The sequence below is a fragment of the Pithys albifrons genome, chromosome 13, assembly GCF_047495875.1.
Source record: "Pithys albifrons albifrons isolate INPA30051 chromosome 13, PitAlb_v1, whole genome shotgun sequence".
Classification (NCBI taxonomy): domain Eukaryota; kingdom Metazoa; phylum Chordata; class Aves; order Passeriformes; family Thamnophilidae; genus Pithys; species Pithys albifrons.
In genome coordinates this window covers 12,183,202-12,207,500 of record NC_092470.1, presented here as the reverse complement: position 1 = coordinate 12,207,500, position 24,299 = coordinate 12,183,202, and the positions used below count along the sequence as shown (strand labels likewise).

Genomic DNA, 24,299 nt, shown 5'->3' with positions numbered 1-24,299 from the left:
ATATTTATGAACCCTTTATTTCATTCCTTGTAACTTCTCAGGCAAACAGGCGCAACAGGATCACAGTAGATTATTTTTAGAAAGACAGATGAACAGAGTTATAAAAGGATACACCAGATAAGGAGCCATAGACGAGAAAGATTCTGCAATGTGGCTTTCCTGGGCAGTGGATGTGGGGGTGTCCCCAAACACGTCCTTCCCACACGGTGACGTTCTGTGAGCTGCCAGTGTAGTGTGAGCTCAGCATCGAGCCCATCACTGTTCATGGGTCATGTGCAGATCTCTGTACAGCATTATTATTCAGTCTACTTTCTATCATGGAGCCAACACTTCCCAGCTGGGCATGACCCAGAGGGTAGAGATGTCCAGCCAGGAATCAGCTGGGACAGCTCCAGTCAGCCCTACAGCTGCCAGGACCAACAGGAATGGACCCAGCCCATCACAACTCCCCATACGCTCATCCTAAGAAAAATGCCCATTCACGCCATGGAACGGAAGGTCTGCAGCCACCACACGGAATCAATGAACAGCCACAGCTGCTGAGCTGCCACAGCACAGCACTGGCAAAGGTTCAGAAGTGGCAGCTTAGTTTTATTTAGAAAGGAAGCTCAAATAGTGCAATCCATGTATTCTGGGATTGAGAAAGCCATTACAAGCACTGCTACCTACAGGACCATTTGAATGATGGCAGAAGCCCCTGCTGACAGAGGAGTGTCAGCAATCCAGATACACCTCACAGGGACAATCCAAGTCATCTGCCTTTCAGCAAAGACCCCTCACCAACCAATCAACCAGAGGTTTTGCCTTCAAACTAAGGGTGTTAGAGACTCATACCTATGCAGACAAGAATTTCTGCTGCTTTCAACTTTTTTATAAACAGTTCTGCTGCACCCATTAGTGTGATCTCTCCTACCTTAAATCAACTTGTATGAATAAGGACTGCTGAAGACACCGAGGTACATGTCGAAATGTATTTAACCAATTTAACAGCCTTTGCTTGGGAAACCACATCAAAGAAAAAGAAAAAGGCAGAGCCCAAGAACATGACAGAGGAGGTTATTGGTTGAAGAATGCTTTCTTTTTCTTCAGGAAGGACTTACAGAATTAAAAAAGAAAAAAATATGGAAGAAAAAAGTTTAGTGTTTCTAGTTAAACAACTTCATTTTACATAACCTAAACAAAAGAGCATTATTACAATAACAGAATTTTTTCAAAAGAGAAGGGCAGCATTTTGACGAAGCCAATGAGTGCTTTACATAAAAATCTGCCACACAATGTCCATGATGTGGGTGTTTGACCAGTGCTGTAAGTTTGGAACATCCTTGCAATGCTTTCGGCTGATTTAACTCTGGGACGCATAAATTAATTTTTGATTCCTGCTCTTTCAAGAAAAAGAAAGAAAATATGAAACAGACATGAGCATATTAAAGGTCTTGACAGATTATAAGATTCTGAGTATGTGCTTCAGAAACTCATCATCTCTCAAGTAAGTAGCAAAAGTTACAGTAATGCCTCGTGCTCTAAGAAAAGGTCTACCACTGGTAAGATGAAGTAAGGTAATGTCTGGCATTAAACAACTAACTCACCTGTAAAAACAGGCCAATATACCAGCCATGGTCCTGCAGCTTATAAAAGTCAACAATCATCATCATAATGGCTAGGCTTCTCAAACAAAGACTTGGGAAGGGCTCTCCCCATATGGGTGTGCCCTTCCAGCCTGCGCACTGGGTGTTTTAGGTGAGGCACAGGGTGTGCAGAACTGGCCCCACCCTTTGACTCCTCAGGTTCATCTGCCATGGCCAAGCAAGCTTGGACGGTGACAGTGAAGTGTCCTCAGGAGTAGAACCTACAGCCCCCGGTATTCCCATGAGGTCTCCTATCCAAGTACCAACCAGGCCTGACAGTGCTTGGCTTCCAAGATCTGACAGGATCGGGTTTCAGGGTGGCATTTATCTGCCTAACACAATGATACCTAGTGAAATATCATTTATTAATCAATTTGTCACTTGCTGTATGTGTTTAAAAGAAATTAAATCCTTCTTTGACACCAATCCTCAGAACTTACTCCAAGTGATTCCCGGGCTCTTTCCAGTATATTTCTTGTATACAATTTTTTGCCAGAATTTAGGGTTTGGGTTTTTAATTTTAATTAATTTAGTAACAGAAACATCAAACATTACATTTTAGCTCTGATAATGCTGCAAGTTTTTCTACAAGTAAGTCTATGCCAGAAAGAGAATTTTAAGTAGGGTCAGGAATGTTGGGCACCTGCTGCTGCTTGGTCAACACTCAAAATCCTGTACCCAGCTGATCCAGTCTGCACACAATCATGCAGCCTGTTAAATTAACCTTATTAACAAAATCCAGCCAAAGTATGTGTAAATATAGACTGTGTAATCTAGACTTACAAAAAAGTCTGCACATTGAGAAGCGTGCTGTCTCTTCCCCTAAGCAATCACGCCCCCTGAAAGGTCTTCGCATATTTCAGAATATTTCATCCTCACAACGCATTGGACAGTTTGACTCTGTGTGACACTCCAAAGGTCTCCAGTCTCTCATTAGCAGCCTGTGCTACTTGTGCTGCTGATAGTGCTTGTTCACACGTCTGGATTCCAGACTTTCTGCTCTCAACAAGAGCTACTTATTAGCCATTGCTATAGCTTTGGATGCTACAGGAAATATGAGGAACAAATTCATACAGATCAAACCACACATCCAAGCTCCCCATATGCCAGTACGTAGGGGAGGAACTGGAAGACTAAATACTTGATTGAACTTGGGTTAAACTGACTTGTCCCAGGCCACACAGTAAATAACTGGTAACTCTGAAATGAGAATCCCACAGTCCCAGATCTCCACTCTTCACCTTGAAGAATGCTTTTATAAATAAAACATTCTATCTCTATTTCTGAACAGGCAGAGCCAGGGAAAGTTATGTTTATGAGAAAGAAATTGTGAGTTGTCAAGTACAGATTGTCAAGCACAATCATTACATTTTATTGTGAAAATGCAATTTCAGCTTTGTCAGAGAGAAAAGTTAAAAGATGAGTGTACAATGTGCAAAAACTGATGTTCGTTTCCTGCTAATCTACACAATCATGGATTGCTCTAGTTACTAAATTACTACAGCCTTACAAAAGAGGAAATACTAACAAAAAACCTGCATTTGGACTAAATATGCAATCATTTGATTCGCAGAAAGTTGAACAGTTTGCTTAAGACCATATGAGACACTTGTGACCTCAAAGAGGAATTGAACAAACTCTGCACTATCCAGTTGAACACCTTTGTCTCAAAACCAAACTTCAGGAAATGTTACATCAAAGCTACTTACAACTGTGCACAAAGCAAGGAAGTTGTGACCACTCATTTCACACTAAAGTAAGTTTAACTGACTCTGGAATTACAGCATTCATTATTTTTTTGCCTAACAGATCCTAGACTAACCAAATAAACTCTGCTAAAACTAAATTTAAAGAAAATAACAGGGTGCTGCAATATCCAGTGGAGTCCTGATTCAGCAGAAACAGTTTTCCACAGGAGTAAGATTAATGAAGTTGAGAACCTCCATAAGGATCATAAATCACATCACATACAGTTACAGTGAGGCAACATTTCAAAATACAGAAAATGCAAGTAAATATAAACAACTTGCTCTCTTGTGCTAACTAGGAGATCAATGGACAATCAGCAGAAACAAGGACAATATTTTGCAAAATAATCACCTTTGTGCTTTTTTAGTTATTTATAGCTGCTTTTCTTTTGTTTTCTTAAATGTAAATCTGTCAGAGCTCCGCAACAGAACCACATTAAGTTGGAAATTGCAAAATTGTCATCCTGGCCATAACAATAACACATAACAACATCATGCCATTAAACTTGCTGATATGTGTCAAAGGATATTCTTTTCCCTGCAGGCCAGCAGGTATAAGGATTAACACCTTTTTCCCTTTGCTTCAACAAATCCAAGCAAATAAAGGGGAAAAAAGAATAAAGTTGGAATTTATAGCAGAAGATACATGCATAGTAGTATTTGTGAAATAACTCAGTGGCTCAGCAGACTGGGATGGAATGCTGTTTCCTATTAAATTTTATATATTTTACTTCAAAATAATGGAATTAATCAACAGCTTTTATATGCACGCACATGTGTGTACACAATTCCCCATATCCCCTTAAGCCAGCCAAGAGGTATTAGAGACCTGGATGCTCTTGAGCACCCCACCAAGAGCTTATCTAAATCTCTAGGCATGTAAATACTTCTTAAGAGTCCAACCCAAGAGACCCATCAGGGAAGCACACAGGACTCAACACTGCCAAGATATGAGCTCTGTTTCATTTCAGATTCTAGTCATAAACAGCTGATAGCAGCTAAACTAACTACTATTACATTACTATTACTTAATGACTACTTTTCAAGCTCTATTTTGTCCTTGTGTTTCTTGTAGCACAGCACAGCAAAGGCTTCTGTTATTTACATTCATAAACAATAGGCAGAGAGGTGGTAGGTGTTTTCTAAATAATCTGCCCATCCAAAACACAGAACCCTCAGTATGCCTTGGGGCACACGTGCAGTTCAGGACAGCTTCTGTGTATGCTCTACATTTACCACATATGATACACTTCAGAAATTACCAATATTTAAACTAGCGCTTGACTGCAGAGTTACGTGTGCACGTCTGGACCCAACACTTCTTTGCAAACTACCACACAGACAGCACAATCCACAGCACTGTGGCCTAATACATTTCAAACGGCATTAAGAATTCTGACAATCAGCAAATAAATTTTTCACAAAAATAAGGTAGGTGCTTAAAAACTACACAAAAAGCTGAATGCTCTAGCAAGAAGGCAGACTTGCACAGCAAAGCTCAGACTGATGGCTCCTGTCTTGGCAGCACTCCGCCAGTACAATGAACAGAATACACTCTTGCAAAGAAACACTACATGACTGTTTGCAAAGCAATGGCAAGCCTACCTACCCAAAAGGCACACGTAATAATACTAAATTATACACAGAAGTCCCATTTTTACAGCATTCTTTCTTCTCTAATGAATTCAGTAATTTTTTCCAGGAGTGTCCTACCTGCCTCCTTTTTTACCTCTCAAATCCAAGCCCTCTGTGCTTGTAAAATTAGCTCAAACTGGCACTTCTCTTACCAGTATCACCAGTGCCAGAGTTGTCAAAAATTAAGTGTTAAAGGAAATCATGGCAGAAAATACTGTTTTTGAAAGGGTAGCACATTGAACGCTTCATAATAATTTTGAGTCCTATTTAAAACATTAGCACTTTTAAGTTTCTGCATTTCATTTGTGAAACTTTTCCAATTTAGCTCTACTTTCAGAAGAGGTTTGCTGCAATTTCTCCTTTCAGCCTGAGGAGCCCAGTTTCAGAGCCTTTGCTGAGAGGTGGCTGTAGCTGTACCAGTCACCTCTGACAGACAGCACAGTTCTGACACTGGAAAAGAGGCTCAGGAATGGAACATGTCTCTGATAATAAGGGATGTAGCAATTCAGTGCATTCCCTAAGCAGCCACCACCAGCTGGGTTCCCGGATCCCAAGTGACAACTAAAAGATTGCTGGAGCTCTCCGTGCAAGGCTGAAGCATAAACACTGTGTGCCTTCCTGGGAAAGAGACAGCAGAGCTGATGCTCCTCTGTGCCATCAAGGTTAAATCAATGCCACGAGTTCCAATAGCAGGGACAAAGTGTGCTCTTTGTTAAGAGTATCATCGTCTTCGTGAGATTGAGAAATAGAGGAGCTGGCTCAGTGCTCAAAAACTGAAACAAGAAGCAGGGAGGGGGAGAGCAAGGAAATCTCTGTAGCCCTGGCAGCGATTGTATCACACAGCTCCGTGCCAGGGGCACGCAGCTCTATCAGGGCACTCACCTCCTGCGTCAGGTTTTCCTGGCAGTGCTCTGGTTTGCTCACCTCACCCCACAGTACAGCAGTCAGAGCTGTCACTTTTGCCCACCTCTTGAGTATTTGTACTAAACTTTGTAGATTTTTCTTTCTCACAGAAATATTAAGCCAGCCAGCCATCCCAGGAAATGTTTTCTTCTCATTTACTAAACACTGGTACTTTTGCACTTGTTTTTCAGTTTGGTGTCTTTTCATTACCACTGCTTTGATTTCATCTGTTTTCCTCTCAGTTGCCTCAGCAGTTCTTATCGCCTCTCTTTGCTTTATGTTTCTTTCAGTTTCTGTTACTTTGTTCTCACATATTTATCTCCACCTATGCTGTACAGCACTGCTCAAAACCTGAGCAAATCAGACACATACACACACACAAAAAAATTAAAAATGACAAAGGAAAAAAAGAGCAGCAGCATTTGAGCTGGCAGTCTCCAGCAACGGCCAGCAAGCAGCTCAGAGCTCCTCAGAAAGAGAGAAAAGAGGGATAATTTCTTCCATTTTCTTCCATTAAACTTTCTCATTAATTTACTTCCATGAATAGCTTTTCAAGGAGGTAGTTTCATGAAACAGATTCCCAGATATTGTGATTTTAGGTTTAAAACCATCTAGAGCCCATTTTCCATTGATGCTAAAGCACCTCTCACATGCAAAAATATTGACACTGCTGAACCATGGTAATTTCAAAAGAAATGGTTTTTCCACTAAAGTCAGTGGGATGAGGACAGAATAAAGAGGGACTTGTGTTCTACCTGGCCTTGCTATCATTATGTATTGGTCCTATGAAACAACTCATAATTACACCACTGAAATTTTAATAATTTTCCAGAAAAAGCTCTAATCATGATGTTATTTCCAATACTAAGCCCCACTCAGAGGGCCAAAGAACTGTCCAGCTATGGCTTCATTTTGCTGCATAAGTGTTGAAGAAAAAATACTCCCACAGCTTAGAGTAGTGTTGATAAATTGTTCAGAAAAATGATACTTTTAGGCAGAAAATGAAACATTTTAGAATGATCAGTTACTTTGTGCATCTACAGATGATAATTATTAATTGACCTTCTAAATATTCTCTCTCACAAGCCAGGTCCTGCTTCCTTTTTCCCTGATAGTCTCTGCTTTCTGTTCCCAGCAGGAGATGCTCATGCTATTGCTCTTTTTCAGTTTTGTATTGGTACACTCTCATGTTCTTTTATCAAAGTACAAGACTGGTTTATCCTGTTATAATTTCAACTCAAGGTTGAAAGAATGAAGAGTCCTAGGACAGAAATACTGCAGAAAACATCCCAGAGAAGATCCTGTACTTGCTGTTATTTTGAGAAACAGATAACAACAAACTGAACGGAAGGAAAACAGCTACAGAGAGACATAAACTACCTTTGCTGTCACTGGAAGTTGCAATAAACTTTTCCTTGAAAAGCTACCTTCTATCAGCTTTGCTTTCTGTCTCATAGATGTGCACCTTTTATGACTCCGCATTTCAGTACATTTGACCTTCTGTCCTCAAATTCCAAAAGCACTTTGCCACAGTTGCAGGGCCACTTGAACTCAGAACAGCCCAGATAAGCATCACCACTTACATCGACTGTGAACACCCACTTGCCAAACGGCTTATCAAGTACTGCAGTGCCCGGGTCAGAAAAGGCAACACACTTTGGTTCTAAACCACCTGCCAGAGTGAAGGTCTTCGGTTAGAAGTCCAACACTTAGACAAATTGTCATCAGCATGTATTAAACAGCATTTTTAAACAGGTCTTGAGTCTCCTCCTGCCTTCAGATCTGTCAGCAGCAAAACACTTTTTAAGTTCCAGGTGAGACCCTACAACTCTACTAAGAATAAATACATGAACCAGAAGCATGCAGAATGTTTAACGTTATTCTAACAGAAAATGTTTAAAGGAACACATTTCCACCACTTCTAAATATAAAATGCTGAGTCCTTTTTCTTATAATGCATACAGTATTTGTTCGAGATCATTTTCTTTACTAAGCTTTTCAACAGACAAGTATTAAGTAATCAGTAATCACATGCAGATAATTATGGCAAGACGCTCAACTACAGTTGTAAAAGTCTGTTACTTCTTACCCATAATACAGAGCAGCTTTCTCAGCTTCCTAATTACATGCATTCCTTATTCTTTTCAACCACTAGCACAGAGTTTAAACATTAGCTGCTGAACAATGTGAAATGAAATGTGCGTTGTAGGAAGAAGAAAAGAAGCAGCTGTCACAAAGCAGAAGCTTCATTCCAGCCACAGGGACCCAGAAAAACATCTCAACGGCAGTGGCCTGGCATTTGCTATTCCAAGCCATTCTGGTCAAAGGAGCTGAACTCCAATAAAGAACAATTCAAACACAACTCTTCCCCCACTGCTCCCCCACAGTGTCTCACAAATGAGCTGGACCACCCAGTGATTAATGGAGCTTGTTATTAACTAACCCAGACAATCTTCTGCAGTAATACCATTATCCTGAAATGGACTTTTACCTCTCGGTCCTACAGGCTCTTAAACCAGCTGAACTTGGGCACTGTTTCTAGTGCTGTAATTCTGAGAGACATTGTGATTGTGATCTGAAGTCTTTCTTTTGGACATGGTGATCCACCATCTCAAATGCTTTAAACTGGAAATCAGACTTGGCATCCTTCTAAGATATCTAGACAGGCTTCCTGAGCGCACCCCATAAACACTGCAATTTTCACTTTGTTTGATCCTGCCAGTGGGATGAACTAGCAAGAAATACAGGCTTCACACAGGCATTTCTAAACTACTTTGTTTTTATTCTTGATGCCCTTGGCAGCTACTGAACTTTGGAGGCAGTAAAACCCCTGAGAAGTACATTCCAGAAACTGCATCCATCTCATTGCAAACTTGTTTTTCAAAGTTATCTACATGCCACCTACTCCTCTCCTTGCCTATAAATCAGACTTACTTGTGGTAAAATCCAGACACCTTCCAGGGAGCAAAATCCTATTCCTAAATAAAGCCTTCAACTCCATGCCATTGCATAAACCATGGAGCTCCAGTAAGTACACCACTCATATTTCTCCAGACTTGTTCCAGCTCTCTGCATGGAAAAGTTTGACATTGCCCTCTGATGACTTCTAGCTGTGGTCCTTCCAAGTATCACTAAATGGCCTTCCTACTCATTGCAACTGTTCAGTCAGAACATAAACAATTGTTCTTAAACAAGCCCAAATAAACACTGCTCCAAGGCCAGCAGTTAAATATATGACAGAACAGCCACTCCAGTTTGACAACTATACCTCATCTTTAATCAAATCTAAAAAAGTAGCAAAAAAAGGTACTGAACCCATAAACTGAGGCAAGTGGTAAAAATCCCATCATTAGCATGAGATGGTACATACACCAGTGCAATGTTCTCTATGGGCTTATATTAAATGCATACTGATATTGAAGAAAAACAGTACCATGGACAAAGGATAGTCTTGTCCATATATGAATAAAGCATAAGACTCTGGACTCTATAATGTGATTTTGCATTTCTATAGAGAGTGACTCACTTTGCACCAGGCAGTGACACATCACACCATTACTGAGCACTTTAGTCAAACTTGTCTACTAAAGCTATTCTTTAGCACAGCATTGTACAACAACAACTACTTTGTATTGCAAAACCTTGAACGCTTTCCTGACAAACCTCCACTGTTTCCCAAAGAACTCAGCACTGATGCCTACACATGCCTTTATAAATTAGTAAACTGAAAGTAATCATTACTGTACACATCTCTAAAGGAAAACATCCTTGTTAGAATTCAAACATAATAAATTAACCTATCTAAATTTTTAGATGCAGACAGTACTTGCTCTACAAGCCTACTTAAAAGGCTGTAATAGTGTCAGACTGAAGACTGTCCACTTTTCTGAAGAGAAAATACAAGTGCTTTTAATAAGAACATCTGATTCCTCTAAGGTCTCCAACAGTAATTCAAATTCAATAGTGTGAGAACTCAAGTAGCCAAGAACAATGACATACCTGAAACCATAAAGCTCCACGTAGACAGAATCACACTTCCACTTCCATATTTCATGTTACAAATCTAAAATACTGTTCCCTAATCTGTTTAAAATCTTGTTTGTGAAAGTTAGCATACCCTAAAAACAGAAGTATAAAGTCAAAGGGCCATAAAAAAATACCTGTACTTAACATCCTTCCTCACTTCTCAGTTTCACTGACTTCTCACTCTGCTCCTTTTGTTAAAGAAAGCATTCTTGAATTTCTTTTAAAAGTAAAACTTGGGGATTTTTATTCCAAACTATGATCTGTTTGGCATTTGCTTATCCAGCCAACACAGAGAAACAGAATGTGCACAAACACTGCAGATAAGTGGCAGTAGTGGGTGCATCCCACAGAGACAGTCCTTCTTCAGGGTGACCAGGATGAACAGAAAGACTTGGTGCTGGGTACATACCCTGCCACAACCAGTCCCTGCCTCTCTTTTGGCATCCTGTTTCAGGTACAATTGGGCAATATTTTATTCTCTTTCCACTGGAAAGGAGCAAGAGCTGTGAATGACAAGTTACACACTGAGTTCCACTGGCTGTTCTCACATTAACACTTCTTCCTCCCGTCACAAGTTCCCAGTGCAAAAATCCACTTGGCAGCAATACCATCCTGATCTGGCCTTAAAACAATCCTTCTTTCTGAAGTTGTTCTCTGTGCTTGTAAGGAAGGTGTGGCTTCCTTTTGAGATGCTCATATATACCCACTGCAAAGATGAGAAAGAGTGACTATGCTGTAAGCCAAAACGCTTAAAATCAGAGATTTAAATAATGCCTTGACACACTTCCTTTACAAGTAATATGAGAACCTTTCACATTATCTTCTTACTCCTCACTCCTGAGTGATTTAAGACGTTTCTATATTGCATGTGATTCATGACTGAATTTAAAGATTATATTTAGAGGTGCTAACAAGAAGTCCCTTACAATGGACTGTTTTGCCTGAATTGAGAGAACATGAGAAGTTACACCACATTTATTCTTTACTGTGTTAGCTTGTCTCTTGATACCTTTAATGTCCTTTTACAACTTCATCCTAACTTGTGTCTCTGTTCTACACCATTTGTCACACTAGTCCTTACTCAACTGAGCACTTACTTCCCCTGACACTCCTCTCTCAGTTGAAATAAAGGCACTCTTTCCTCCACTGAGGAAAATGTGTTTCCTCCTTCCTTCAACAGCATTCTCAGTCTTCCCCTGAAGCCAGACTGAAGCCTCTCAGATGTTGCTGTGTCACCCTATCGCTCAAAAGATTTGCAGGTTACGTGGCTTGAGGTGCTTGCTGCTTTCACCAGGAACATTACCTTTACCTACCTCCAGGTTGACTCCCATTTCCCCTAAACCACCCATTTGCCCTGTCTGGACTCCAGGCTTGCTGGAATATGGAGAGATCTTTTTCACTCCTTTATCTGCCCTCACATGATTACTCTCATAATCACAACAGCCACCAGGAAACCCAGGGAGAGCTGGTAGCAGATATTCCTTGTTGGCTGATCATTCAGAACATCAATGAGATACAAATCTCTTACAAAGCATAGTTTATTCTAATCTGTGAACAAAACATTCTAATATTCATTTAGGTATTTTTTCCACAGCTGCTTAGCCTTCTCTAAATCCTTTTCATCCCCCTGTGGAGACATTCCCTCCACTTCCCTTGCACTGATAGCACCTCTTGTGTGACTGCACTGTGAGCTGCTCCAGTGAGTTAATCCACCTGAGAGCTAATCACTCACTGGAGCTGGGTTAATTTTCAGATGCATAAGCTGCCTCTATCAGCTGAGTGTGTGATCACACAAGCAGCTGACTCAAGAAACTGGGCAGGACCTTTCTCTGAGGGGAGAGCAAGGCTACCATAGTCTAGATTTAGGGTGATGCAAGTTGCCATGCAACCGCATCCTCTGTCTGAGGGCATCCAGCTGTCAAAGCCGATTGCATAAACACTGTACTTGCACATACAGTGGAAAGGGGTGTGTACAAAAACCCCTGCAACTGCCCACTGAGAGAGTCTGACTTTGTTAATGACCTCTCTGCCCTAAGCCAATAAGCTTTACTTTACCTCATCCATTAATAACTCTTCATTTCTGTTCTTTTCATATGACAGCTACAATTGCCACTCAGACTAGTGAAAATCTATGCTTTGCCTTGTTCTAGAAAATGCTGGCATATTGTCAGTCCTAGTTCTGGATGAAAGCTCTACTCTGATTCAGAGCTCCTAAGAGGAATCGATTGCACTTCATATTTCCAGAACATTATGTCACCAGTTCCAGCACAATGCCCTGGAATTAAACCCAGAAAGTGGATTCATCACTCTTTTCTCATGTTAAACTACACCAGCTCATTCAGGGAGATGGCTCCTGCTGGCTCTTCCATAAGTTAACACTAAATACATCAGTGAGTGTGGCACAGGCCTGAGCTCTGGAGGGCCTCGCCAGCTTTCAGCTCATCAGCAGTCCCAGAGCTGCCCACTGATGGAAAGCTGTTTGAGAATTTCAAGACTTCATGGAACCCCATCCCAGTGTCTGACCCTGTAACTGGTCCTGTATGAAGTCACACTTAGTGAGAGTTGCTGCAGAATAGCCAATTGCAACATTTTTCTGTTTGAGTAACATCCTATTGTTCTCAGTTCTTTTACATCGCTTAAAACAAAAAATTAAATCCTAGTTCTTCAAATAAGTGAGATCAACCAACACCTAAATCTTAGCCTGCACGTGCAGATGAGGGAATTAGAATTCTTAAAACATTTAAATACTTTTTTCTTCTTGAAAACACTTAACTGCATTGCATGATCCATGACTATCCAATTTCCCTCTTGCATTTCCGTGACCAGAGATTTCTGCTTATTCCATGGCTTTATTGAAAATTCATTTCAATAAAAATCAGTTGAGATTTAAAACTTTAGTTCTCCTCAATGCTCCCATGCAAGATTAAAAGATCACTCACTCACAACTAATGTGAGAGAGCCCTGTCAAAGGGCAGAAAAAGTCAGGACTAATCTAATTCCGAATTCTGTAAAGCCAGAATATACTTACCTCACCTTCACTGAAGTCAGACCTTTTCCTTAGACATTCAGCACCACAAGCAGTAAATTTGTATCTCAGTAATTACCTGGCAAATACTTTTAAGCACCAGTGCAGGCCAACCACAGGAAAAGCAACACAGACAATTTGTGGACATTTTTAATAGTGATTTACAGCTTTAAGCTCAAAGTTCATGTATTTGGGTCAAATATCCTTAAATCTGTTACAGTTCAGGAGCTGCTAACACTAAAAGATACGTTGCAAATATTTAGGAGTATTATTTTTTAGTTCCTATAAAAGTTATTATACAACTACATATTTATCTAAAGTAAAAACTTCTTAGCAGTGCCATAGTTTAAAGTGACAGTTTTAGTGAATCCATTATCAGTAAAAGACTGTGGTCAAGATCCTCCACTACAGAGCCCCAGGAGAACTGTGCAGAGGAAGCAGAACAAGACTGTCAACAGTTGTATACACCAAGTCAAAAAACATAATTTTAAGTTGATTTGGTTTAGAATTAACTTCTGCCCACATTAATATGCTATTTCTCATCACTTCACCATGTTTATCAGCAATCCTGCCCTGTAAGCATAAAAAGTGACAAATAATCTGTTTATTGCTCTTCCAGAAACTATTTCACACAGGAACTCTTACACAATTCCATTCCACACAATCAAGTTAAAATTTTGTTCTTCAATGTTATTAAATTTGCTGCTTATATTGTTTAGCACTTACACTAGCCATGTGGATTTTAAGCCACTATAAAATGGAGTGAGAGTTCCTTCTCTTACCCTTATTTTTTACTGCACGTTATTTTGATTTAAGTGGCATTATTCCTACCTACTTGAGCAGCCACTCCTGTAGTTTCCTGTGCTTTCGGTACAGTGTGAAACACCCACATTCTTCTGCCACACAGTCAGTCCCTGTTCCTTGCTACTCATGGCAACCCACCCAGTCCTGCTGTACATGGACTTCACACTTTCCCTTTTAATCAGCAAGAACTGCCTGCACTGCTTGCAAGGTTTCTCATCTAATTTTTTTTCCTTTTTTTTTTTTTAAAGCCATTTTGGTTCATGGTTTTCCCAAGTCTAAGTTCACATTCAGCATTAAAGCACTGTCAAGCAAAATGTGCTTCCTGTTCCTGGGTCTATTACAAATGCAACTGAATTTTTAATGGTTTTAATGTGTCATTACCCAAATATTTTGAAAAATCCATCAGTATGCTCCCAGCAGCCCTGCAGCACTGCTGACTTTGCTGGGATCCATGTGAGGCGCCTAAGCAGCATTATCCAGGGGAGAAAAAAAAGGGACTTAAGAGACGTTACTCTTTGCTAATGTAACGTGTGCTCTTCAGGAGCTGCTAAACCTAAATGGAATAAACAAGCCTCAAACACTCTTGTGTATCTGAAAGTTTGTAATAATCCATGCTCCTTTCATTCACTTAATGGAAAAACTCCACGTATTACAGTGAAAAGTGGAGAAGTAAAAAATATTATTTCATCACTTTGTTCACCACAACTAGTTTGGAGAGGAAGTCATTGTACATTTCTGCCTTATTTTTGTAACTCTATTTCAAAACATACCAGTGGTTTTAGGCAGCAAGACATTGTTACATGCAACACCAGAAACTAAAATGCAGTTGGGGATATCAGAGCTCCTCAGCTCCACTTCCAAGACAGGCACACACTGTCCTGAATCTCCACAAGACGCAGTTCTTTCTAGTAGTAAGAGCAGCACCACAGACTTTATCCATGGGGACAGCAAAGAACTTCCCTCCACATGCCCTCAGAATTGACTTCCATTGTCATCAAATTAAACAAACGACAGAGAAAACTGAAAAAATCCCAAGTATAATTTACACACAGGCCCCAGCAGAACTCCCCAATGAGCCCTAAAGCACTAGTGCAAATGAGGTCAAAAGGCTCTGGCCTCCTGTGGAGCACATGGCTTTGCAGCAAGAAAAGCCCTACAAAAAGGGGCAGCACATCCATCAGCAGCTCCACAAGCCAAGTGCTGTGAACCAGGAACCTTTAACCACTCACAATGAAAATGCCATGATTCTTGAGTTCTCCATACAAAACAAAGCCTTTGAATCTTAGGTGGTTGCAAGAACTTGGAGGGAAAAAAAACAAGTAGGGATTATAAAAAGATAAACAGTTAATCTTAAAGGTAAGAAACAGTTGCTATGCCAATGCCTCAGGCAGACACCCAAGGAGCTCACACCAAACACAGAATTCACCCTGACATCTTTAAAAATCTTATTATTTTCTTTGAAAGGAATTTCTAAAGAGCAGACTGGAACTGCTGGCTCTTAGTTTGATGACATTTATGGTCGTTGATTAGAAATTTACTCATTTAATGGGTCTTCTTCCCCTCTCACCACGCACACATCTCCTGTGGCCCAGATGCCAAGCTGACAGGTGCTGCATTCTCTGCGGGAAGGAAAAACAGAGTGTTCCCACGTTTGTGGCATTCTCTGACCATACAGATGGCACAGGCACCAATTCTCACTTTCTAGCTCTCTCAACAGGACTGCAAAAGTGAATTTCCTAATTTTGAATCAAAAACACTGATTTTCTGACCTCCAATCCAACATCTTGTTTATGGCACTAAGTAAATTTCCCACACACATTTATTCTCTGCTGCGGAGATACCATTACCTGTAAAATCCCAGTTTCCAAAACACTACTTGTCCATTCCAGAAGGGTATTAAATACAGTAAAGCTAAGTGGAAAAAAAACATGTTTAACCCTACTGAACTTTCAGTCAGAGGAATTAAATCACTTTTATATGGAAACTTTAGTCCAAACTCATCTCTACATTTTCCATTTATCCATACATCTTATGCAAAATAAATTAAAACAACCCCACAAACAATACAGTGACTGGACATGGCACCTATAGTCTGCAAACATATAATCTACTTTTGGTTCCGCCAGTGACTAGCTCCTTATCCTTGAACCAATGTCACTTCCAAGCACTTTATTTATTTGCATCTGTAAGAAAAAGAATGGGAACAGCAAAACCTACTTGCACCTGCAATGCACTCACAAGGGAATAAAGGAGCTGTTACTACCTAGGACCATTGATACTTGGTTTTATTATCTCTTTTTTTGCTTGATTAAAAAAAATTAAAATATTTTCCCACTTTTTCACCTTAAATCTGTAACCTGTCTGCACAAGAACAGAAACACTGCCAGTCACAGAAAACAGAATTTTAGAACCCCCTGATTTCCTTTGAGTCCTGGATTCTTATATTCCATTCTTAACCAGGCTAATATCACTGTAGTCATTACAGTTCATTAAACACAAGTACAGTATCAAAAATGTAATTTAATTAGGGTAGTACAGAAACAGAATTGATTCTCATGAGAGGCCTGGCATTGTCCTTTGAATAGAAACTGTGTAAGGCCAAGTTATTTTTGTGTTTCACATGCACAGCTGCTGCTGTCTGAGGTGCTGCAGGAAATTACCTGGTCTATTCTCCCATCAATGCATAAAACCCTGTGTAACTGAAAATGGAAACATGCACACACTGATAGGACACTGGGGCTCTCAGAAACAGAATTCAAGGTGTAATCTGACATTTGAATAGCCCTTTTCTCAGTGGGCTTGTTAAAAGCATTGTTAAGACCTGTATCTTCAACCCTCACCCAGGCATAAAACTCCAGCTGTGCCTTCCTTGCCATGAAGAGGAAGGACCAACAATGAGAACCCAGCACAGCATAGAATCAGACTATTGCCATAAACTGGAGTGAAAGTGACATTAACATAAGCAGAAGCACTTTGTTCTTAACAATATTATTGTAAGACCAAGTTTGGGTTTTATATGGTTCTTACAGAAGCTATGAAATAGGGGACTCCTTTCATAACTTGAATTACACATGTGCTTACAGAAAGTGTTGCTGTTTGGATGGCACAATAGATTAAATGTTAAGAACACTTCTGTTCTTCCGCAATAGTTTGCTCTGGAACTGCAGCTCTATTCTGCCACTGAACATATACACCTTTCTTGTCTTAACAGGAAGCAAGCCAAGCACTTGGACTGAGGGGACCAGATTCTGCTCTCAGTTACCCAGGTATGGTGCACATACCCTATAGAGGAGACCCTTCACTGACTCATCCCAGGTTTAACTGAGCAGCATTTCTCCTCCTATACCTGCATTATAAAATCTGTCCCAAATTTCATGCTGGAAAGCTACTTCTTGGTAGAAACGTATCTGTTCTAAGCAACTTCAAGCAACTCTTAGCAAATGATGCTAAAGAAAATCTCAGTGCAGTGCTGCTGCTGCGCTTCACTTGGCTATTTGTTTTTCAGCATTGCAGGATTCTCAGGAGACTGCACTGCAATGTACTACCCAGCATGTGCCGCAGTGACTCAGGCAGCAGCAGGAGCTTGGGATGGAGTGCCAGCTCTCACTTGAACTTTCAGGATGCCTGTGCAAAACTCTTCAGCAAAGCCAAGAATCTATAAAAGGAGATGCGTGCAAGGAGAAAGTTCAGCTTCCCCTCTATGATGCCACACTATTTTCTACTGCAATACCATTCAGACTTTTATATATAAATATTTTATGTGTAAAATATAAATAAACTTCTTCCAAATCGTAGCTGCATCTCTGCTTGATTCCCAATTTACTGCATTATAATCCCTCTCTTGTAGCTTTGAGAGCTATTTTGTTGAAGGTTGCAGAGCACATGACCATTGTCTTCTGTTGATTTGTACCTATGCTGACTGAAGCACTCACCGTTTCTTTTTGCTGCAGTTGTGCCTTACCAGCGGGCTGCCTTAGCAGGTGACAAACACAGTTGTACATATGACTGTAAACCTAAAATGTGAGAGCTAAATTTTCCCCTTCTCCCAACTCCATCAGATATTTATTTTACTATTGAAAATCAGCTTCATGCCACCAAGAACTTCCTATTTCCCAGCTCTTAGCACAGCACTGGGTCTCCAGAAACCAGCTCCAGTGTAAGCAGGGTGGGCTGCACAACCACAGGTCAGTCACACGACTGAAAAGTGAGTCAGCCTTCCTAATGCCCAGGGAAGAGGGGTGAATTGCAAATTACTGTCCCATTATTGCCCACTTTCCCCCACCAAATCCTTGCTAATCTTTGCCACCACTTTTCCCTTCCTTTAATAATTTTACACAAACCCTCAGCTTCTCCTCACATCATATTAGGAATTTAAGATGAACAGTGTATAATCTACATTATAATTTTATAATTTCTAGACTGTGTAACGATAGTCTCCAGTCATGACACAGATAAAGACAAACAATACTGTCTAATTAGATATCTACATATACATCTGTCCTTGCCAGTGGCTGAGGGTTTATTCCCCTTTCCAAAGCACATAAGAGAAGTATAATTGTTCATTTCAAAATGTATCAGACAAGACAGTAAATTCTAATGTCCTTTAGACCACTGTCCTATCTCCACAATTCTGTAAGATTAGTAAAACTAATTATGTAATAAAAATTAAGAACAGAATAGAAGCTCTCTCTCTCTACTAAGGTTGTGGATTTATCATGCCCAACTCAGACTAGATATGAAAGGACAGTATCTCTAACAGACTTTATGATAACAGCTTTTAGTCCTAGGAAATAAATTTATCTGCATGTAGATAAAGTTTCAATAAAGTTACTTTTTGTGTCCCGCTGTCCAGTTCAGGTTCTCTTTGTATAAAGTTTACCAAAGTACTTCCTTTGCTAGCAAGCACTTGTGTAATTGAAGTTTTTGTGTATTAACTCAATGTCAACATGGACTTTAAAAAAGGTTTAAATATTATGTCTAGGCTAGTTTCTACAACATAAGAGAAAAGAAAAATAATCAAGAGAAAAAAACCAACCAAACAAAAACAGCCCAACAACAAAATCCAATGACCTGGTCTTCATTCCAACAGATTGAGTCAAAATGCTACATAAGTCAATGGAGCAAAAGCAGAAATCTGGAAGATAAGAAGCAGCATCCCTGCAATTGTTGGTGATAGCCAAAAGTTTTTAAAAGATTAAAAAATAGAAAAAGGACTTCTAAATCTTGCTGAATAAATGCAGTACTTGAAAAGACAAATGCTATTCAGGTTATGTAAGAAATGAAAGCACAAACATATATTTTACTACACTAAGTTAAATCACTTACAGAAAGCAAAAATGTAGTAACATTTTGGTTGTTTGGTCAGCAAATCTGCTCCCCCTTAGGCTCTATCTATAGACAATAGAGCCAGCTCCTGATTCTCACTCTCTTGGAGCCTCTCTTTCTTCCCTGACAATAGGAGAAGGTTTAAGAAACCAGCCTGCACAGGCTACAGTAGCTGTTGATGACCACATTACAAATACGATATTCACAATCATTGGCAGTCATGTGTTTCCTCAGAAAAGCATTACTTTCCACCATCTATGAGAAATTGAGCCTAAGAAACACAATATGAGCAAGCTGTCGAGAATGAGACTGCTGCTATACACAGCCTTTAGCTATAATTAATTAAAGAAATATATAAAAAATGTGTGAATTCAAAGTCAACAGCAGATTTTCTATGCCAATATCATGGCTGAGCTTTCAAAACGGCCTAAGGGAGAGAGGTTCTGAGCTCACCAGCCTCCAAGGACTTTGGAAAATCACACATCTTTACTCAGAGATGCTAACCTGGCTGCAGTTTTAGAGTACAGCAGAAATTACTAAAGCATCTGACAAATGTTAAGGCTTTCTTATTCACTCTTTAGGCTTCCTGCTTTTCTAAACAGAAACACCACTCTAAAAATGCTCCCAGTACACAGCAGAGGATGCAGTCCCTCCACCATCTGGGTTATCCCACACGCACAGCCACCACGAGAACAAGGCCTACAGAGACAGCAGGCAGAGATACACACACCTACATCAAACGGTTTCAAACTGAAAACAGGAAAAGAGGTTGGATATGCCAGAGGCTAAAAGTGACAGGACACAAATTCTCATTGCAAACAGAACTCCCAAAAGGTTAATTAAAAAAATACTATTTGAAAATGCATTTTAAAAAAAGAGGGGAAAAAGCTGACTTCCACAAGACTTGCACATGAGTTAATCAGCTCTGAGAACAGTCTGCCCTTGCTTATCAGCCAGTGGAACACAGTAAGACACCACATGGGTTCTGCCTCGTATTTCATCAGTCAGATTATACTCGAGGGATCATCATTGATATTAAATAGGCAGAATGGATGTGATCTCCATTCTAGTCCACTTAAAGAACTTCAATTTAAAACTGGTAACCTTAATAAAAAGCATTGTAAAGAAAATTCTAGTGGACCTGAAGGGTATTATAACTATGAAACAGATACATAAACTTTGACTTACATGTAATCTTTGGGTCCTTCAGTTCAGTGACACTAGAGGAGGCAATCACGAGGGTACAGATAATGGAGCAGGACTGAAGTTCCACGTATTGGAACGTATAGAAAAATAGCTAAAATGCGACTCCCTCGGGGGTGCAGATCTGACTGCAGTAATTCCAACAGATGCTCATAACACAAGAATTGCCTTCTAGATCTCACTATCAGATACTTAGGTGAAAACCAATACACACACGCTATTTATAGTGAAAAAAATATAATTGGGTAAAAAAATTCTAGGGGAAAATCATCAAGAACTCTTCCTGTGAATTACTGTACTACAAACAAAGCCATGGTAACTTTTTTCTGCACCAACCAAGTCTGCAATAGTGTGTCATGCCTGATTTTGGCAAGAGCTTTAGTAACCATAGAAAGTTAACTGCTGTGCTGACCTTTTATAAAGCAAACACTCATTTGCTTAACTGTAACTTCAGACAAACCAAGCTGACAGGCACCAGACAAACATCCCAGAAACCTCCAATGCACATACAAAATCCTAAGTATTGTTTGCTTTTTTTCTGGACTCTCACAACTTAGAATTTAGGCGTACATAGAGGTGATCATAGCCAGTCAATACAAAAGCTGTACATAAAGATACACAGAAGAGGCAAAAAACCCCAAACAAATGCATTTCTGTTGCAAAAAAGTTCTGCAACAGTTCAGTGGTTCACTAAGAGTAAACACTTATTCTACATCTCCATTTATTCTATTTTAATTAATCTTTTTATAACTATATGTCTGTACTACTCTATATCTCATTTAGAACTGTGGTTTATTTCAGTTGACCAGAAGTCTACTTTAACATGGACATATTATCTTTTGAAAATCTATGAATCTTCTCACCTTACTGATATTTATTCACATTTCTGAATGAACTGTTAAATAGACTGTTTTAATCCACCTGCTTCACCCTTCAGATTTTTTGTCATTAGGTTCTGTCAGTATTCAAATATTATTCCTCAATCACATGTTCTAGTACAAGTGTCATTCCCTCCAGTATTCCTCAATGTCCTCTGGGAGATTTGCCAGTTTTTGTCATCTGCCCCCATTCTCCTTTGGGAACACTAAAGGAATCCATTTCATTCTTTCCCCAAGCAATGCCTGTCTCTGCTGTTAACGGTTCCCCTTGGCATCTCTCATCCATTCAATACACAAAGGTCTATGTCTCCTTAAGTGATCCTACAGTCCTCAGAGATTTAACAAACCATCTTTGAGAAATCTTTTATGCTTTGCATTTGCTTGGTTTAGCTTTTTGTAAAAGAATTCCACTCAAAGATGGAGTCCCAATATTTCCATTTTGCAAGCTCCACCTTATTTTCAGTAGTTAACTACTTTGCACATCTGGGCATGACTGTGTGTCTGTGTGTCAGAGATAAACAATTCTGTTATTTAGAGCTGGATATTCTGACCTAGTGTATATATGTTATTTCTCCTGTTATTTTCCCACTACTATTTTCCCCAACATCTTACCTGAATTCTTCCAGAATGAAGTATCTTATGCTACTTCAAGGGGGAAAAAAATTAAATTCTAGTATCTTACTCCTGTTAATTTCCTAAACAATATTTCCCTAAAGAGATGCTTTTCCAATCAACTTAAATTCCTTGCTCACTCCTGCAAATGAAAATAAGCAGAAACTTTACCTTTGACCCACCCTGAGAAGAGTATTATCTGAGTTATGAATTGCAGTTTCTTATTATAATGAATGCTGAAAGTCATACCACAACTTTTCTATAAATACACAGTCCGGTAAACACATTCTTCTGTTCGTTTTTGCCAATACTACTCCTTTATCAGATCTCTTCTCCCCTTTTTTAATGTTTAATTGACAAATGGGCAGGATGAAGCAGCTTGCACTGTTACCAGTTGCTACACAAGACAGCACTTGTTGTGGTTACCTCTCTAACTTCCTCAGTTAAATACCTCCTGATTCTTGAGATACAAACTCACCATAGCAAAGGCTGCACCACTTACCCACCTAAGTCAGATGCAAAACAAGCCAAAACTTTCAATAAATTTTCCTTGGATTTATTTACCCTGCAAGTACATTATTTTTTCAAAGGAACAGTGAAAGGTAACGAAATGATACAGTTTCATGACCTTTTACAGAATCAGTACATTTCATGAAGAAAGCCCACTAGTGAAACATTAGATACAAATATTTACCATCTCTATATCCAAACAAAGTGCACATTCTGCACTTGAGCTGCTGATAAGCTACATCTGAAGAAAGACCTAGAAAGATGACAGCTAAGCCCTCAATAACCTTTATTTTCTCTACTCTCACCAGGAGAAGAGCAGTTGTTGGACTTGATTGAATACATTACATACACTAATTTCAATAGTACCATAATCATTAATGACAGACAACAGAAATACAGATCTCTTTGGCTTGGAACAAGCTGGCAAAGCAGCTGAGGCTTCCAAACACCTTCAGAGGAAGAAATCCACTGTGGCCACTTTTGAGCCCTGTGGGGTTTGGGGCAGGTACTCCCCACACATGGAGTGCAACCAGTTCACCTGCTTGACAGAAAGGGGGTTCTCTATTAAAGAAAATCAGCCAAACAAGTACAGCAAAGCACATTATAAAAGAGATACAGGGTTACCCTGGAAAAGGTAAGAGTACACCATCCAGAAGAAGAGGGAAAACTCTAGAAACATCTGATACCCTCTGCAGGACAAATAAATGCCATTCCAGGTAGGATAATAAACCAGCAGTTTGCGGAAGACTGACACAATGAACTCTTTCGGGGAAAGCTGGTAGCCTACAGGCTACAGCTATAACTGAGGCCTCAAAGCACGATCACGAAGCCAGCATTCAACAACAAGCACTAATCACTAAAAGAAAGACCTGGAGCCCCAAGCAAAACACGGGAACGGGCAACCCTCTCTTGTGAGGATCAACACAAGAGGGTCAGCGGCAACAACACCGGCCAGGGGCGCGGAGGTACCGCCGAAGGGAAGGAGGCACTCCCCGAGGTCCGCGGTGATGCCACCGCAGCAGGTCGAGGAATCCGCCGAGGGAGAGCGGGCGCTAGGCGAGCACCACCGACAGCACCGCCTGACGGGGCTCTGCCGGCGCTCGGGGCTCTGCCGCCCTGCCCGGGAGCTCTGCCACTGCCCCCCTTACCTGACTGGCTTTGTGAAACTGCTTCTTGAGCCCCGCCACCGACATGTTCCCCGCGGCCGCGCGGGCCGAGGGCCGGCAAGTCGCGCCAGGTCCCCGCGGCCGGCCCGGCCTCTCGCTGCGCCGCCCGCGCCCAGCACGGCATCGCCTCCAGCGGGCCCGGCCGCCGCCGCCTCATTGGCCGGCGCCAGGGCACATGCAAATAAGAGTGGCGTAGCCGCGCGCCCATTGGCCAGTTCGCGGGGATATGCAAATGAGGCGCTGGAGGACGCCCACGCTGCGCTGTCGCATGGAGACGGCGCGGGGCGGTGGGCGCAGCCGGGGCATCCCGGCGGAGGGTTCCTGACCCGCCCTGACAGCCGTCAGTGCCCGCCGCCAGCTGTCTGATTTCCAAGAGGGCTCAACATTCCTGTTTACTGGTCTCGCTTCTTGTGGTTCATCGCAGCATCTCTAGTTAAGCTCGTTAACCTCAGACCTGTTATCGTGGGTGGTAACTGTGGCTTTTACAACACAAAGCTCTTGCAGTGGTCCAGAACACGACTGGTTAGTGCTGTGTATCAGAACAAGACCCATTCGTTAGTGTGACTCCGTAGCTGCACTGGTGCTGCTCAGGGTTCCAAAATGCAATCTCCCACTTGCAAGAGCAGATGGGCTAGAAATAGCTCTGCTGAAAGGACAGGTTAGTTGTTTGTCTGGTTGTTATGAGATGGATTGATTGATGGTATACTGAAACATGACTGCGTAATAGGAATGTGCTGATGTAAATAAGAGATGTGGTTCTGCCTACACGCTAAAGCACTCCCAGGCGATGCTCAGATTCTGTGGAAGATAACCTCTGTGATACGCTGCTCCATCCTGGC

General features: G+C 40.8%; 1 protein-coding gene across 1 annotated transcript in view; it reads right to left on the bottom strand.

Moving 5' to 3' along the window:
- The window catches only part of SH3GL3 (SH3 domain containing GRB2 like 3, endophilin A3), a 46,782-nt gene extending 23,182 nt beyond the window's left edge, over positions 1-23,600 (bottom strand). The window contains exon 1 of the mRNA XM_071568567.1: positions 23,443-23,600. Coding sequence (XP_071424668.1) covers positions 23,443-23,487 — 45 coding nt within the window. The 5' untranslated portion in view covers positions 23,488-23,600. The remainder of the gene's footprint in view (positions 1-23,442) is intronic.
- Between the last annotated feature and the right edge of the window lie 699 nt (positions 23,601-24,299).